This window comes from Canis lupus, chromosome 10 (assembly GCF_048164855.1).
Source record: "Canis lupus baileyi chromosome 10, mCanLup2.hap1, whole genome shotgun sequence".
Classification (NCBI taxonomy): domain Eukaryota; kingdom Metazoa; phylum Chordata; class Mammalia; order Carnivora; family Canidae; genus Canis; species Canis lupus.
The window spans coordinates 52,036,267-52,052,723 of NC_132847.1; the positions used below are offsets into that span (position 1 = coordinate 52,036,267).

Here is a 16,457-nt window from a genome sequence, read left to right on the forward strand (position 1 = left end):
TCTTTGAATATATGGTAGAATTCCCTAGTGAAGCCATCTAGGCCTGGGCTTTGTGGTAAATTTTATTATTATTAATTAAATATCTTGACTTGTAGGACACCCAGGTGGCTCAGCAGTTGGGCACCTGCCTTCAGCTCAGGGCGTGATCCCAGGTCTGGGATCGAGTCCCGCATCAGGCTCCCTGCATGGAGCCTGCTTCTGCCTCTGCCTGTGTCTCTGCCTCTCTAGGTCTCTCATGAATCAATCAATCAATCAATTAATATCTTTACTTGCTATAAGTCTATTCGGATTTTTCTATTTTTCTTGAGTCCGTTTTGGTTGTTTCTGTATTTCTGGGAATTTGTCCATGTCATGTAGGTGATCTAATTTGTTAGCATAAAGTTATTCATAGTATTCCCTTATAATTTTTTCTTTTTCTTCTTTATTTTTTTTAAGATTTTTATTTATTCATGAAAGACACACAGAGAGAGAGAGAGAGAGGAAGGCAGAGACACAGGCAGAGGGAGAAGCAGACTCTATGCAGGGAGCCTGATGTGGGACTCCATCCTGGGCCTCCAGGATCAAGCCCTGGGCCGAAGGCAAGCGCTGAACCGCTGAGCCACCCAGGGATACCCCAAATATTTTTTTAAAGATTTTATTTATTTATTCATGAGAGACACAGAGAGAGAGAGGCATAGACACAGGCAGAGGGAGAAGCAAGCTCCATGCAGAGAGCGTGACGTGGGACTCGATCCTGGGTCTCCAGGATCACATCCTGGGCTGAAGGCGGCACTAAATCGCTGAGCCACCTGGGCTGCCCTTAATTCTTTTTCTTTCAGGTCAATAGTAATGTCCTCTCTTTGATTCCCTAATTTCAATAATTTGAGTTTTTTCTGTCTTTTTTCTTGTCAGTCTAGCTAAAAGTTAGTCAATTTTGTTCTTTTTAGTGAACCACTTTGTTTTGTTGATTTTTTTCTATTTTTATTTTATTTCTGTTCTAACTTTTGTTATCTCCTTCCTTCTACTTGTTTTGGTTTAGTTTGCTCTTCTTTTTCTAGTTTCTTAAGGTAGAAGTTTAAGCTATTCTAGATATATCTCTTTTTTATTAATAAACTTTATTTTTTTGGAGCAGTTTGAGAATCACAACAGATTTGAGCAGAAAGTACAGAGAATTCTCATATATGCCCTATCCCCATTCATGCACAACCTCCCCCATTGTAGACATCTGGCACCACGGTGGTATATTTGTTACAATCCATGAGCCTACATTGATATCTTATTGCCTAAAGTCCATAGTTTACATAGTTTATTTTTGGTGTACATTCTATAGATTTTGACAATGTAGCCACTGTTGTATTATCAATAATAGTTTCACTGCCCTAAAAATCCTCTGTGCTCTATTAATGCCTCCCTTTCCTCTAAGCCCCAGCAATCACTAATTTCTTTATTGTCTCCATAGTTTTGCCTTTTCCAGAATGTCATATAGGTGGAATCATACATAATATAGCCTTTCAGATTGATTTCTTTCACTTAGTAGTATGCATTTCCTCCATGTGTTATTCATGGCTTGACAGCTTATTTCTGAATAATAATTTGGTGTCTGGACTTTCTTTTACTCATTTCTATTTTTCTTTTAAGATTTATTTACTTATTATGGGGGGGAAAGGGAGAGAGAGAATCTTAAGCAGACTCCCTACTGAGCTCAGAAGCCAATGCTGGGCTCAATCTCACAATCTTGAGATCATGACCTGAGCCGAAATCAAGAGTTGGATGCTTAACCAACTAAGCCACTCAGGGGCCCCTGAACTTTTTTTTTTTAATAGTTTTTTTTTTTAATAGGTTTTATTTATTTGAGAGAGCGAGAAAGAGCATGAGGAGGGGGCAGGGGAAAGGAGGGGAAGGGAAAAGCAGGCTCCCTATTGAGCTGAGAGTCCAATGTGGGGCTCAATCCCAGGATCCTGGGATCATGACCTGAGCTGAAGGCACATGCTTAACCAACTCAGCCACCCAGGCACCCCTGCTAGACTTCATTTTTATTTTTTTTAAATTTTTTTAAAGATTTTATTTATTTATTCATAGAGTCAGAGAGAGAGAGAGAGAGAGAGAGAGAGAGGCAGAGACACAGGCAGAGGGAGAAGCAGGCATCATAGAGAGAGCCTGATGTGGGACTCGATCCAGGGTCTCCAGGATCACGCCCTGGGCTGCAGGCGGTGCTAAACCGCTGTGCCACCGGGGCTGCCCTAGACTTCATTTTTAATGCAAGTATTTGTAGCTGTACATTTCCATCTGAGCTTGTCATAAGTTTTGGTATGTTATATGAAATACTGTTTGTATAGGAAAGGCAGGATACTTTCATTTTTATAAGCTTTGAAAATAGCAGATTCCCTAGTATTCCAATTATGAATTATTGCCATTCAATTCCAAATTTATCCTTTTTTCCTGCTCTGTGAAATGATTTGGACCCTTTCAAATATTTATCCTTTATCAGCTAGCAGAAATTTGTCAGTAGAGGGCACCAGAGAGATACTGCAGGAGGAAAAGGTTTTGTTTCCTATTTTTAGTGTTTCAGTTAGGCAGGCTTTTGTGTTGTGGGCAGCTTCTCCAGTGTTTGGCTTCTGCAATGTACAGGGCTTCTTCAGCACCTGGCCTTTTCAGCTTGTAGTGGCTAACAGCCAGAAACTTCTTTTGGCATCTCCTCACATGGTTTATAGTAGAGTGCCTCTTCTGAGACTCCTCCCCATGAATGACTTTCCCCAGCACCCTCCAAGGTAGGTTTCTGGCAGCTTCTGCTGTTGCAGCACCACAGCCACTTCCTTGCCATCTAGTGAGCCACAGGCATAACCTCTCTTTTTTTTTTTTTTTTTTTTTTTTATTTATGATAGTCACACACAGAGAGAGAGGCAGAGGCAGAGGGAGAGGGAGATGCAGGCTCCATGCACCGGGAGCCCGACGTGGGATTCAATCCCGGGTCTCCAGAATCACGCCCTGGGCCAAAGGCAGGCGCTAAACCGCTGCGCCACCCAGGGATCCCCAGGCATAACCTCTCTGACAAAGTTTACACTTCAGCTCTGGGTGATTTTCGTTAATCTCAATCCTAGAGGTAGTGGCTTTTCCTTATATCATTAATCCTCTGTTATTTTAGAGTTCTTTTTACTTCTTTACTAGTCAATCCCTTATTACTCCAATTCTCTGTTATAGTTAATAAGTCTTTATAAACAAAACCTTCTCTGTTCAAATGACTGTGTGGTTCCTCTCTCTTGATTGGACTCAGAGTGATAACACCTGGTAATTTCTAAAAGTGACAGTATGGTTGGTTGGTTGATTTGATGAACTGCTCTGTCAAAATTGAAGATTTATGTTCAGTAAAGGACAAAATTAATAGAAAATGGAAGAAAATAAGACAACTGAAATGTATAAAACTGACATGGAATTGATATCTATAATATACAAGAAACCATCAGCAAGAAAAAGAGAGCAACCCCAATAGAAAAAAATAGGCAGTGGGTGTGAATAAGCAGTTAAAAAAGAAGAAACTCCAAAAGTCATTTAAAAATGTTCAGACTTGGGCAGCCCAGGTGGCACAGCGGTTTAGCGCCGCCTGCAGCCCAGGGCGTGATCCTGGAGACCCCGGATCAAATCCCACGTCAGGCTCTCTGTATGGTGCCTGCTTCTCCCTCTGCCTGTGTCTCTGCCTCTCTCTCTCTCTTGGTCTCTATGAATAAATAAATAAATAAAATAAAATAAAATAAATAAAATCTTTAAAAAAAAAAAAAAAAGCCCTCTCCCTTTTAAAAAAAAAAAAATGTTCAGACTTGGCTGAACCTGGCTGGCTCAGTTGGTACAGCATGTGACTCTTGATCTTGGGGTTATGAGTTCAAGCCCTATGTTGGGTGTAGAGATTACTTTAAAAGAAGTAATAAAATCATTTTAAAAATATTCAGACTCAGTAATCAGAGGAATAAAAATTAAAACAATGAGATATCACACCTGTTGGTATGGAAAAGTCTGGAAGGTGGACACTGGTTGTATCTCAAATATAGCTCATATCTGTTCTCTCCATGCTATTTGCTGTCACTCTAGTCCAAAGCCACCATCATCTTCTGCATTAGCCTAATACAAAACTGTCACTGCTCTGCCCACTTCTATTCTTGCTCCCCAACAATTCACTCTTCCTTTGGATAGAGAAGAAATCTTTTAAGTATATAGATCAGATACCATCTCTTTGCTTAGAACCCTTCAATGACTTCCTACTGCTCTTGGAATAAAATCCATTATCATGGCCTGCGGTGATCTGTGTGATTTCCTTACCTACCTCTTCAGTTCCATACCGTGCCACTCTCCTCCCTATTTTCCAGCAGATATCTCAACACCTTGAATACTTCAAGGTCTTTCCTTCCTCATGACCTTTGCATTTTACTATTCCTTCTTTCTGAATCTTCCTATAGCTAGTTCCTTCTCCTCTTTCCTTCCACTCAAGGAAGCCTGGCCACCTTTTCTCATCAGGTCCTATTATCACTCTTACCCTGCTTATTTCTTTCATAATGCTAACATAATTTGAAATTATTTTACAAATCATTAATTTGTAAATATAAATTAGTTTTTAATCTCCTATACTAAACAATGCACTTCATTAGGGCAGGGACCACGTTTGTCTTTTTCACCATTTACCTCCAGCGCTTAAAGCGATGCCTAAGAGTATGCATTAAAACACAACTATGAATAAATGAATCTATTTCGTGTTTTGGGGGAAGTCTGTGAATTACTTTACAAGTACATATGCTTCATGCTTAAATGTTGCATTCTACTTAGTAATGAATGCAATAACAAAGCAAACTCCACACATTCACTTAAAATTTTGCTACTTTAGGAATGCCTGGGTGGCCTAGGGTGAAGCATCTGCCTTTGGCTCAGGGCGTGATCCTGGGGCCTGGGGATGGAGCCCACATCCTGCTCCCTGCATGGAGCCTACTCCTCCCTCTATGTCTCTGCCTCTGTCTCTGTCTCTCATGAATAAATAAATAAAATCTTAAAAAAAAAAATTATCAGTGCCTCCGAACTTTCCCTTCTCAACTTCAATATCCACCTGTATTTTATCGTCATATGTCCGTCCAAGTCTTTTACCATTTCTAATAACATGGTTTATCGGCTTTGTTTCTTTTTTTCGGCTTATCATTTTCTGATTTGTTAAAGTTCTCGGTATATTAGCCCTTTACCGTTTGTTTTTGCGCGTATTTTCCCTTCGATTCCCTTTTGACGACTTAGCAGTTCTGCTTGTTTAACCAACACTAAAGCCGAAGTATTCTAGGTAAAAGGTGACGCTTGAGCGGACCGCGGGAGGCCAGGTGGAGTTGGTTGGGTGCCAGAACAAAGGGCACAGTAGCAAGAGAACACCACGAATCTCAAAAAGAAAAGCAATGACTACGCAAATTCCTAGCCGCACACTAACGTGACCCTCCCCACCTACGGTCAGCCTCTACTCCCCTCCTCCACGCCGGCGCCTGGCGCTTGTGTCTGACGTCACGGACGCACCGCACAGTTCCCTCCGGCCGCGCAACCTCCGTGGCCGTCCACCCGGCGCGCGGAGGCGAATATTCTCGCGGCGCCGGAAGTCAGAGGCACGTGACCGGGTGACATCCCGCTCTAGGTTGCAGGGCTCGCTTTAGGTGTTGCGGCACGGGATGGCGGAGGCGCCTCCTGTCTCAGGTACTGTCCCGGCCCGCGCGGGACTGGGCCCCTCTCGGGGAGCGGAAATTGGGTCAGTGGCGAGTCTTAGGACTCCGACCATTCATATCGCGAGAGTGGCGCGTACCAGGGTTCGGGATAGTGGCTCGGAAGGGCCAAGCCACGCGCGTCGTGGGTACCGAGACCTCGACCGTCCTCCACTGGGTTGTGAAGCCCCGCAGCTGGGTTTCCGGGAAGCGCGGGTTTGTCCAGTGAATCGGTGTGCGCGCCCCACTTTCTGCCGTGCGCCCCGCCTTCAGCCCAACCCCGCTGGGGCAGAGGCCTCAGTGCTCTGCAGCAGGCGGGCGTCGGCCGAGTCACCTCCCGTGACGGTGGCGGGCTCTCGAGGCGTGGCGGGTTGGCGCGTCCTGGGGCAGCGGAGCGAGCGCGAGCCGAACACAAGGGGCTCCCATTTCCAGACTGCCACGAGCTCACAGTGTGATTGAATCTCCGTTTCCTCATCTATCAGTTGGGAGTAAATAATTTCTGTGAAGGCTCCCGCCCTGTACCGTACTTGTTCCATAATTGTTAGCTCACTTTTCTTGGAGTTGCTTCCGTGTGTAGAACAGCCTCATTTGGCTGTTGATGTGTATTTCCTTTTCCTTCAAGATGTACCTTAGATCTTTGTTTTCCAAACTTTTTGGCAGAGACCGAAAAGAAACATTTTACATCGTGGTTCAGTGCACACGTGTGACTCTAAAAGCGAACCAAAAGTTTTAGGAATTAATGCTTTTCCTTACTATTTGAAATACGCTCTGTTTTCTGTTTTCTTTGAAAAAAATACCTGTCACAACCCACTGCGTTGATTTTATTTCAAGACCCACTCTTTCTAGGGGGGAAAAAAAAACAGGACAGCAGTTTGCCACATGTGGTTTGTAAACTGCCATTGATTTGAGTCTTAGTTCTGCCACTTATCAGTGTTTTGCAACCAAGAAGAGTATATGTTAAGTTTGTGTACTGGGTGGCAGGTAAAATGTACTTGTTACTGTGGGTATGGGTCAAAAAATTATATTTTCAAAACCCTAATCCTGATTTATTAAATTTTGGGGGATGGGAGCCTTTTTAGGTTGGTCTGGTGTTTTGTTACTCTGCCACCTGTTTTTTTCCCAGATCCTCTAAACTGGATCCATTGATCTTTCCATCCTCAGGCTCACTTCTTTTTTTTTTTTTTTTTTTTAATTTTTATTTATTTATGATAGTCACAGAGAGAGAGAGAGAGGCAGAGACACAGGCAGAGGGAGAAGCAGGCTCCATGCACCGGGAGCCTGACGTGGGATTCGATCCTGGGTCTCCAGGATCACGCCCTGGGCCAAAGGCAGGCGCTAAACCACTGCGCCACCCAGGGATCCCCTCAGGCTCACTTCTGACTCATTTCTCCACCCTTCAGTGTTTGAGGCAGGATTGGGTGAGGCCAGCTGTGAATTACAGTTTTGACCTCCCTGGTGTGCCCCTGCCAGAGGTTCCAACCTCCTCTCCATCTACTATGGCAAAGTTCCCTAGTCCAAAGACCTCTCCAAGTCCCTCTTGTGTTCTTTAGTTTGCTTTTGCCTTAGTTCCTATTTCATGCTCTTATTTCAGCATCCTCTCTAGACCACACCTTCATCTCAGGGTTTAATTCTCTTGCCCACTTCTGTTCTCAAATACCAGACAGGTTCAGGGATATCTTTCTGCCAGCTTTGTTTCTGGACTTCATAATCTCTTAGATTTCCTCTTATCCTTCTCGACTCACCTGTTAGACACTTACTGTGTTGCTGTGTTATCTTGGATCTAGGGTACTACTTGTATCCTATTTACTGAGTAATTTCCAGCTACTTAGATACTGAGGAGAAAGATCTTTATGTCTCAGGTGGAGAGTTCTGACTCATGTGTCTTTTTTCCCTTCTATTTCTCAAGGGTCTTTCTGAGGGCATTACCTACTATCTCATGTCTAATGGATCACAAACTGTATACAAATAGGTGCTGCCCTGTCTAGACTCTCTACTTGCACCAATTCCTTACTGCTTGGCTTAACATGGAACACCTTCTTCCCATCTTTTACCAGGCTATTCTGGACTTTACTGACTTTTCTTCTGCCCCTTTCCAACTTTGTTTTTTCAAGATGGAGAGGACTATACAATACACATTAGGTCTAATCTACCCCTTCCCACCTTTATGTTATCTCTTATGTTTCTGGAACATCTCCTTCGTGACCTTCTAAATCTGTCTAATCCCCCTCCACCCCGTCCCCAGAATTGCCTGTGTGAAAGCTTTCAGGACAAATCCTGGATTGAATGAAGTTTACCCTATGACCTTTATGATCTCGTTCAGTTCTTGAGTATATGTTTCTATGGTACCCACTGCCCAGCCTTTGACAGTACAGTGTAAGAGTATGATCTCTAGGGCCATATAGCCTGGGTGGAATCCTGAGTCTGCCTCAGAACATCTCTGTGGCCTTTGGCAAGTAATTTTCTCAGTGTCATAGCTCTGTCATCAGGAATGTAAGGATTAAATGAGTTAACAGATGCAGAGTGCTTAGAATAGTGCCTGGCACATGTTAATTACCAAAAAAAAAAAAAATTATTAAACCTGAAACCCAAAGGCTCTGCACTGCACCCATCTGTGGTCAAGTCTGTGTGTTTTAGATAGTCTAGTCCAAACAGCAGTAATAAAGCACATTTTTAACCACTTTATATATGTTACTAACTTGCTTTATTCTTGATAGCAACTCTTTGATGTAAGGATTGTTACTGTCTCCATTCCTTATAAGAAAAATTGGGATTAAGTCATTTGCATAAAGATAAAAGTGATGGACAAGGACATAAACCCATGTCTTCCAGGTCCTGTTGATTCTTAGTATAATTGACCTTAAACTTTGCGGGGGGTAAGGATGCCAACACCCCTCCCACCCACCCCCACCACCCCACCCCCACCACCACCACCCCCCTGCACAGTGGAAAATCCACATATAACTTACGATTCCCCAGAAATTTAACTAACAGCCTACTGTGGACCAGAAACCTTACCAGTAACATAAGTAGTCGATTAACATATTTTTCATGATATATGTACTATTTACTGTATTCTTAAAATAAATAAGCTGAAGAAAATGTTATCAGAATCATAAGGAAGAGGGAATACATTTACAGTACTCTACAGTAAAAAATTCACATATAAATGGACTTGTGTAGTTCAAAACTGTTCAAAGGTCAATTGTGTAATCCATATGCTACACATAATTCTGACTTTTCTACTAACTAGGTTTGTATCCTTAGGCACATCATTTAGTCTTTAGGCTTCAGGGACAAAGAAGCACGTTTGGAGAAAAAACAAGTGAGTTGAAGAGGCATGTGCTTAACTTTTGAGACTTGGATTATGGACCATATTATAACGGTTATGAATGGAAACCCTAAAATAAATTCCTTGTGGGAAGAGATGGGAACTAATGTACTCATTATGTTAAATACTATCTATGTGAAATCTTACTTAAATTTCACAGTAGCCCTTTGAAGTAGTATCATCTTTTGTCATGGATGAGGAAATGAAGGCTAAAAGCAATCAGGTGATACCCTAAATTCATACCATAATTTGGAGGGCCAGACTTCAAACTGATTTTAGCTGACTCCAAAATCTGTATACTTGATACTACACAATGCTACCTTAAGAGCTTTGAAAGGCCACATGGAACCTGCTAATTGATTCTCACCCCTGAACTGTTTGCTGACCTGAAAATTTTTAATAAAATAAACATATAGGCATATAGGAATAATGCCTGGCTGACTCAGCATAGCATACAACTCTTGATCTTGGGGTTGTAATTTCAAGCCCCATATAGAGCATGAAACTTACATTTTTAAGAAATTAATAATAATAATAATATTTCATCACCCAGGTGAGCAGTTTTACTTAGTAGTTCTTAGGGCTATTGGTGAGGTTACTGGACATGAAATGATCAGTGTTCCACAAGCACCTTGAACCCATCAAATTCACAGGAAGCATAAGCCTTACTAAGAGCCTGTTTTATACAAGTCCTTAAGAAAATCTTTTAGATAATGGCTTAGAGTCTTTTGGGCTTCATGGATGATGATTAGTTTTTTTACTGGCATGTCTATTTTCTTATGTCCTAGGTACTTTTAAATTCAATACGGATGCTGCTGAGTTCATTCCTCAGGAGAGAAAAAATTCTGGTCTAAATTGTGGAAGTCAAAGGAGACTAGATTCTAATAGGATTGGGAGAAGAAATTATAGTTCACCACCTCCCTGTCACCTTTCCAGGCAAGTCCCTTATGATGACATCTCTGCTGTTCATCAGCACAGTTATCCTTCAGGAAGCAAACCTAAGAGTCAACAGATTTCTTTCCAATCCTCTGCTTCTAACAAATCACTAAAGAGCCATGGCCTTCAGAATCAACCTTGGCAGAAATTGAGAAGTGAAAAGCAGCACATCAAAGTCAAAAAAGTACAGAATCTCACTGATCAGACCTCAGATGCAGCTGGCTTAGAAAGTGTGGCTAGGTCAGAGAGTGGGACAAACCCCAGAGAGCACAGCCCTTCTGAGAATGAGAAGGAAGTTATTGGTGCAGATCCCAGGGGAGCAAAACCCAAAAAAGCAGCCCAATTTATATACAGTTATGGTAGAGGACCAAAAGTCAAGGGAAAACTCAAATGTGAGTGGGGTAACAGAATGACTCCAAAATCCGAGGATGCTGTACCTGAAAATACCAAACCTGTGGGGGTTATCCACCCTGACTCTTTGGATACATCCTTTAAGAAAAGTGTATTGGATGGGTATGGGGCCAGACGCAATGAGCAGAGAAGATACCCACAGAAAAGGCCTCCTTGGGAAGTGGAAGGAGCCAGGCCACGACCAGGCAGGAATCCACCAAAACAAGAGGGCCAACGACATACAAATGCCACCAGAAACAACATGGCCCCCATTCCAAAGGATAATCTTAATGAGAGACCCGCAAAATCTGCCTGTGACAATGGGAACTTGGCAGGTGTCAACAAGTCTTCCCGAAGGGTTGACCCAGAGAAATGTGCTGTAAGGAGGCAGGATCCTCAAGTAACGTCTTTTCCCCGAGGCAAACAGAACCATGTGCTAAAGAATGTGGAAACACACACAGGTAAGTCTACCTAAATTGTGGAAATGTTTTGGGGTTATTTTTGAGAGATAATGAATTCACACAGTTTAGGAACCAGAAAGTATAAAAAGGAATACAGTGAAACATCTTTTTCTGTCCTTGTTCATCATCGGCCTGGATCCTGCCACCACTTGTTCCATCCCCCATAGGTAACCAGTTAGTTTTTATATATTATAAGCAAATACAAATAAGGAATTTTTATTCTTTTTTTTTTTTTTTTTTTTTTTTTTTTTTTTTTTAGGAATTTTTATTCTTAAGGAATTTGGTAAGGGTTTTTAAAAATGCAGATACGGGTCTTACAGATGTTTGGTTACAAAGGTTTTTTTTGTTTTTAAAGATTTTATTTATTCATGAGAGGCAGAGACACAGGCAGAGGGAAAAGCAGGCCCCATGTAGGAAGCACCCACTCAATTCCGGGCCCCCAGGATCATGCCCTGAGCCAAAGGCAGATGCTTAACTGCTGAGCCACCCAGACGTTCCGTGTTTTTGTTTTTTAATTGTGAAAGCACAAGTAGAAGATGGTAACATCTCCATTGCCTCTCTTTGTTCCGACCTGTATCCTCTTTTGTCTGCTTATCTGCAACAGGTCCTGACCACTCTTGCCATCTTCAGTTTCTTTCAGTCCATCTCTTACACCAGCATCAGAGAGTGAATTTTCTAAAACACTATTGAACTATGTCACTCCCCTGTTTATTTCTGCTCACTTTTCGTCACCACATATGGATTCTGGATTCTTTCTTACCTAGCCACCGCACTTTATGCTGCCTCAGTCCCCCACCACATTTTATTCCCTGTACTCTATGTTGTTTCATCTTTCTCTCATGTTACGTATGTGGTGGCTCTCTTTGTCTAGAATGTCCACCACTAAGTACGCTAATGAATTCTTACTCATTTTACAATAGCTAGTTTAGCAACACATTTAGGACACCTTTTCTCACCTCTACAGATGGCATTATCTTTTCTAGTCCTGTGGTATGTCTCTCCCTCACACACACATGCTTCAATTAGAACAGTTACTGCTGGAAGCCATCATTTGTTTGTCATTGTCTCTATTAGCTCCTTGAAAGCAGAGACTATCTTTTTGCATTTTTTTAAAGATTTAATTTGTTCATCTGAGAGAAGAGTGTGTGCTCAAGTGGAGGGGGAAGAGCAGATAGAGGAGGAGAATCTCAAGCAGACTCCCTCTTGAGCGTAGAAGTTGACATGGAGTTCAGTCTCACGACCCCAAGATCATGACCTGAACCAAAATCAAGAGTCCCATGCTTTACTGACTGAGCACCCAGGCACCCCTCTTTCTTCATGTTTGTATCCCTAGTGCTTAATATAGCTTTTAGAACATACTAGGTACTTTGCTTTGACTGTTGGAAAGTTCTTCCTTACATTGAACTGAAAATTTCTTTCCAGTAAATACTTTGTATCCCCTGGTTTAAGTTCTGCCCTCTGAGGCAACACAGCAACCAGTCTTTGTTCTCACAGTTTCCCTCCCCTTCATTGCAAATCAACTTTTTTTCCGGTATTTCAAGATACTTCTCATTTTGCCCTGACTATATATTTCATCTAGGCTAAACAGCTTTATTCCAGTAGCTCTTCCCCTTGGACCTTCACCATCTGGTGTCCCTCTAGTTTAGTGTACATAGCCCAGCCCAACACATGAAGTCACCACCTGCCCAGGCCTGTTTTTATACTGGCTTATAGTTCTAGTTCTCATTTGCTTCCCCAGGCAGTCCTTCCTCTTGGGACCTCAACTTATATGTGAACCAAGGTAATGTTACACCAGGGTTGTTTTTGAATTCTTTTTTTATTTTTTTTTTTTAAGATTTTATTTATTTATTCATGAGAGAAGCAGAGACTTGTTTTTGATTTCTTAAGACTGGTTAATAGTTTCCTTTTGCTTCATAACACATTACCACAAGTATAGTGGCTTAAGATAACACAAATTAATTATGTCACAGTTTCTTTGGGTCAGGAATCTGGGTATGTATGGGTTAGCCAAATTCTCTATTCAGAGCCTCACAGGACTAAAAGTTGGCTAGGGAGGCAGAGATATAGGGTTCTCTTTCATGCTCACTGGTTGTTGGTAGAATTTAATTCCTTATGTGTGTAGAATGAGGTCCACATTTTTTTTTTTTTTAAGATTTTATTTATTCATTAGAAACAGAGGCAGGCAGAGACATAGGCAGAGGGAGAAGCAGGCTCCATGCAGGGAGCCCGATGTGGGACTCGATCCCAGGACTCCAGGATCATGCCCTGGGCTGAAGGCAGGCACTAAACCACTGAGCCACCCGGGAGTCCCAGGTCCACATATTCTTGCTGGTTGTTGGCTACGGGGGTTACTCTTAGCTCTAAGAGGTCACCAGCAATTCCTCACCACATGGCCCTCTACATAACATGGTACTTTTCTTTTTCAAAATCTATAGGAAAACATGGGCTCCATATTCTTTCAATTTCTCTGACTTCTGTCTTTGATCCCTAGATTCTTTTTAAAGGGTTCACCTGATTAGATAAGGCCCACTTATATTCAAGGGGAGGAGATTATACCAGGCATGCACACCTGTATGCATGTGGGAATCTTGGAGGCCATCTTAAGAGTCTTGCTTAACAAATCTCTCTTGACCTCAAATCCCCATATATTTTTGAGAACACTTTATTCATCTTTATTGAGTAGATACTATGTACCAAGCACTGTTCTCAGTACTAGGAATACAGTACTGGTGAGATTTACATTCTGTAGGGAAGGCAGACAGAAAGCACTTAAACCAGTATTTAATATGTCAGGTGGTAGGTAAGGGCTAAAAAGAAATACAAAGCAGGTTAAGAGGACAGAGTAACAGGACGCTTTTTTAGATAGGTTGATCTATTTGATGACACATTTGAACAGAGACCAGAAGGAAACCCAGAAGCGTGCCATGTGGCTCTCTGAAGAATATCCCAAGCAGAGGGAGAAGCGAGTTTCAGGTGGGAGGGGTACATTGTGAGCAATGATAAGGCAGGCAGTAGAGGAGGTCAGAGAAATCACAGAGGCTGGCTCATGTGAGGCCCTTGGATTTGGTTCTGATTAAGAAGATGAGAAGCAGCTGGAAGGTTTGGGGAAAGGGGATGACATGATCTTACTAGCATTCTAAAACCATCACTCAGCCTGCCATGTGGAGCATTGGCTCTAAGTAAGCAAGGGGACAAGTTAGGCTGTTGCAGTAATTCACATAGTTGATGATGGAAACTTGGACTAGGGTAGTAGTTTTGGAAGACGTAAGAATGTTAGACTTTGGATGTATTTGGAAGATAAAACTGACAGGATTTGCAGATGAGCTAGATGTTGGCTGCAGGAGAATAAGAGGGATCAAGGACCAAGCCAAGGCTTTTGTGTCTGAGTAATGTAAAAATAGAATCGCCAGGGCGCCTGGCTGGCTGAGTCAGTAGAGCATGTGACTCTTGATCTCAGGGTAGGTTCGAGCCCCACATTAGGCGTAGAGATTATTTTAAAAACAAAATCTTAAATAATAATAATAGAGAATTGCCATGTACTGAAGTAGTAAAACTTGGGAGAGGAAAAAGTGTTCTGAAAATTTTTTAGTTTGGGATAATTTTAGGTTTATAGAAAAGTTACAAAAATAGTACAGAGGATTCCCATATATCCTTCACCCAGGTTTGTCTAATGTTAATATCTTACATAACCGCCTCTGGTCCTTTGTCAAAACCAAAAAATCAGTGCTGGTCTAAACAAAACTGTACACATTATTTGGATTTCGCCATTTTTTCCACTACCATCCTTTTTTTTTTTTTTTTTTTTTTTTTGTTCTAGGATCCAGTCCAGGATACCACATTGCATTTAGTCATCATATCCCGTTAGTCTTAGAGGAGTCTCAGTCTTTCTCAGTTGTCTTGTTGGGAAAGTTTTCTTAGTCTTTCCTTTTTAGAAAAGGTATTTTTGAATATATTTTGCTTTGTCTACTTGTTTTTTTTAATATTTTTAAAATTTATTTTGATTTTTTTCCCCGGGAGAAAGCATGAGCCGGGGGAAGGGTCGGAGGGAAAGATTTTATTTATTTATCCATGAGAGACACACAGATTGAGAGAGAGAGAGAGAGGCAGAGACATAGGCAGAGGGAGAAGCAGGTTCTCCACTGAGCAGGGAGCCCCACATGGGGCTTGATCCCTGGACTCTGGGATCATGACATGAGCTGAAGGCAGATCCTTAACTGACTGAGTCACCCAGTCTCCCTGTTTACTCCTTGTTTAGAAAATATAGAGAATTTAGTAGGAAGTTAAAAATCCAGGCAGAATCTGGACTGAATATTTAAATTTGGGAACTTTCAAGCATGGAGTCATCTAACAGATTGAGGAGGTCACCTAAGGTGTGAGGGTAGTTAGAAAAGTCAAGTCGGAGGGTGGAGCCTTCCTATATATACCTCAGTGTTTCAAGGTTGGAAGATAGGGACCCAGCAAGAGAGCCGAAGAATGAGTAGGAATTGAACTAGGAAGTGAACCATGGTTTTTTTTTTTTTAAGATTTTATTTATTGGGCAGCCCCAGTGGCGCAGCAGTTTGGCGCTGCATTCAGCCCAGGGGGTGATCCTGAAGTCCCAGGATCAAGTCCCACGTCAGACTCCCTGCGTGGGGCCTGCTTCTCCCTCTGCCTGTGTCTCTGCCTCTTTCTCTCTCTCTCTCTTTCTCTCTCTGTGCCATTCATGGATGAATAAATAAAATCATCATGAATCAATAAAAGAAAATCAGATTTTCTTTATTTATCCATGAGGGACACAGACACAGAGAGAGAGGCAAAGACACAGGCAGAGGGAGAAGCAGGCCCCACTCAGGGAGCCTGACGTGGGACTTGATCCTGGGACTCCAGGATCACAGGCTAAGCCGAAGGCAGGCACCTAACTGCTGAGCCACCCAGGTGTCCCATGAACTATGTTTTAAACACTACCAAAAAAAAAAAAAAAAAAAACTCGAGGAGGGAGTGATCAGTTGTGCCAAATGCTACTGATGGGTCCACAAGATGACAACTGCATATTGACTGTTGAATTTGGGGTGTGAAGGTTATTGGCCTTGAAAAGAGCAGTTTTAGTGGAGTGGTAGAGGTGAAAGCTTGATTAGAATGGAAAGAGAGGATCACCCCAAATATTAGTCTCCATGGCTGCTTGAGAGTCGTCTTTGTTTACTCTTGTTCTGTACTGAGAGAAACTAACTGGTACTGGTCCTGTCCCCAGGCTGTTCGGATCCCTCATTTGTGTTGACAGGATCCCTTATATCCTTAGTAAGTTTCTGCTCTCCTTTGGCTCTTAATCAATCTGTGGCCTTCTCTAAGTTCACCCCTTTCTTTACAGCCTGTTCAGAGCATGCTATTTTCCCTTATCCTGTTTGCCTTAGTTTCTGGAAGATGAGAAGAGCAAGCTGCTCTCCCTGTATCCTTTCTGAACCATTATGCTTCTACCCTTTATCAAAACCCCTGCTTCTTTGAACCTAATGCTACATCACCTTCCATGTCTCTTTATCTTTGTCCTGTTTTAGCCTCCAAATATCCCAGCCCCAGCATCATTTATTAATGCCTCCAGCCTATATCTTTCCTCCCTCCCAGTGGTTCTCAGAGTGTTGTTCCAGGCCAGCAGCTATCAGCAACACCGGGGAACTTGTTGGA

At 42.2% G+C, this 16,457-nt stretch overlaps 1 protein-coding gene across 4 annotated transcripts in view; it reads left to right on the forward strand.

Annotated features, from left to right (window-relative positions):
• The first annotated feature begins 5,525 nt into the window (after positions 1-5,525).
• NFX1 (nuclear transcription factor, X-box binding 1) overlaps positions 5,526-16,457 on the forward strand; it is a 75,559-nt gene continuing 64,627 nt past the window's right edge. For 3 of the 4 annotated variants that reach the window (XM_072841663.1, XM_072841665.1, XM_072841664.1), the window contains exons 1-2: positions 5,528-5,682; positions 9,804-10,802. In XM_072841663.1, the coding sequence (XP_072697764.1) occupies positions 5,658-5,682; positions 9,804-10,802 (1,024 nt within the window). In that variant the 5' untranslated portion in view covers positions 5,528-5,657. Of the gene's footprint in view, positions 5,683-9,803; positions 10,803-16,457 lie in introns of all 4 variants that reach the window. The other variant, XM_072841667.1, reaches the window with a different exon arrangement.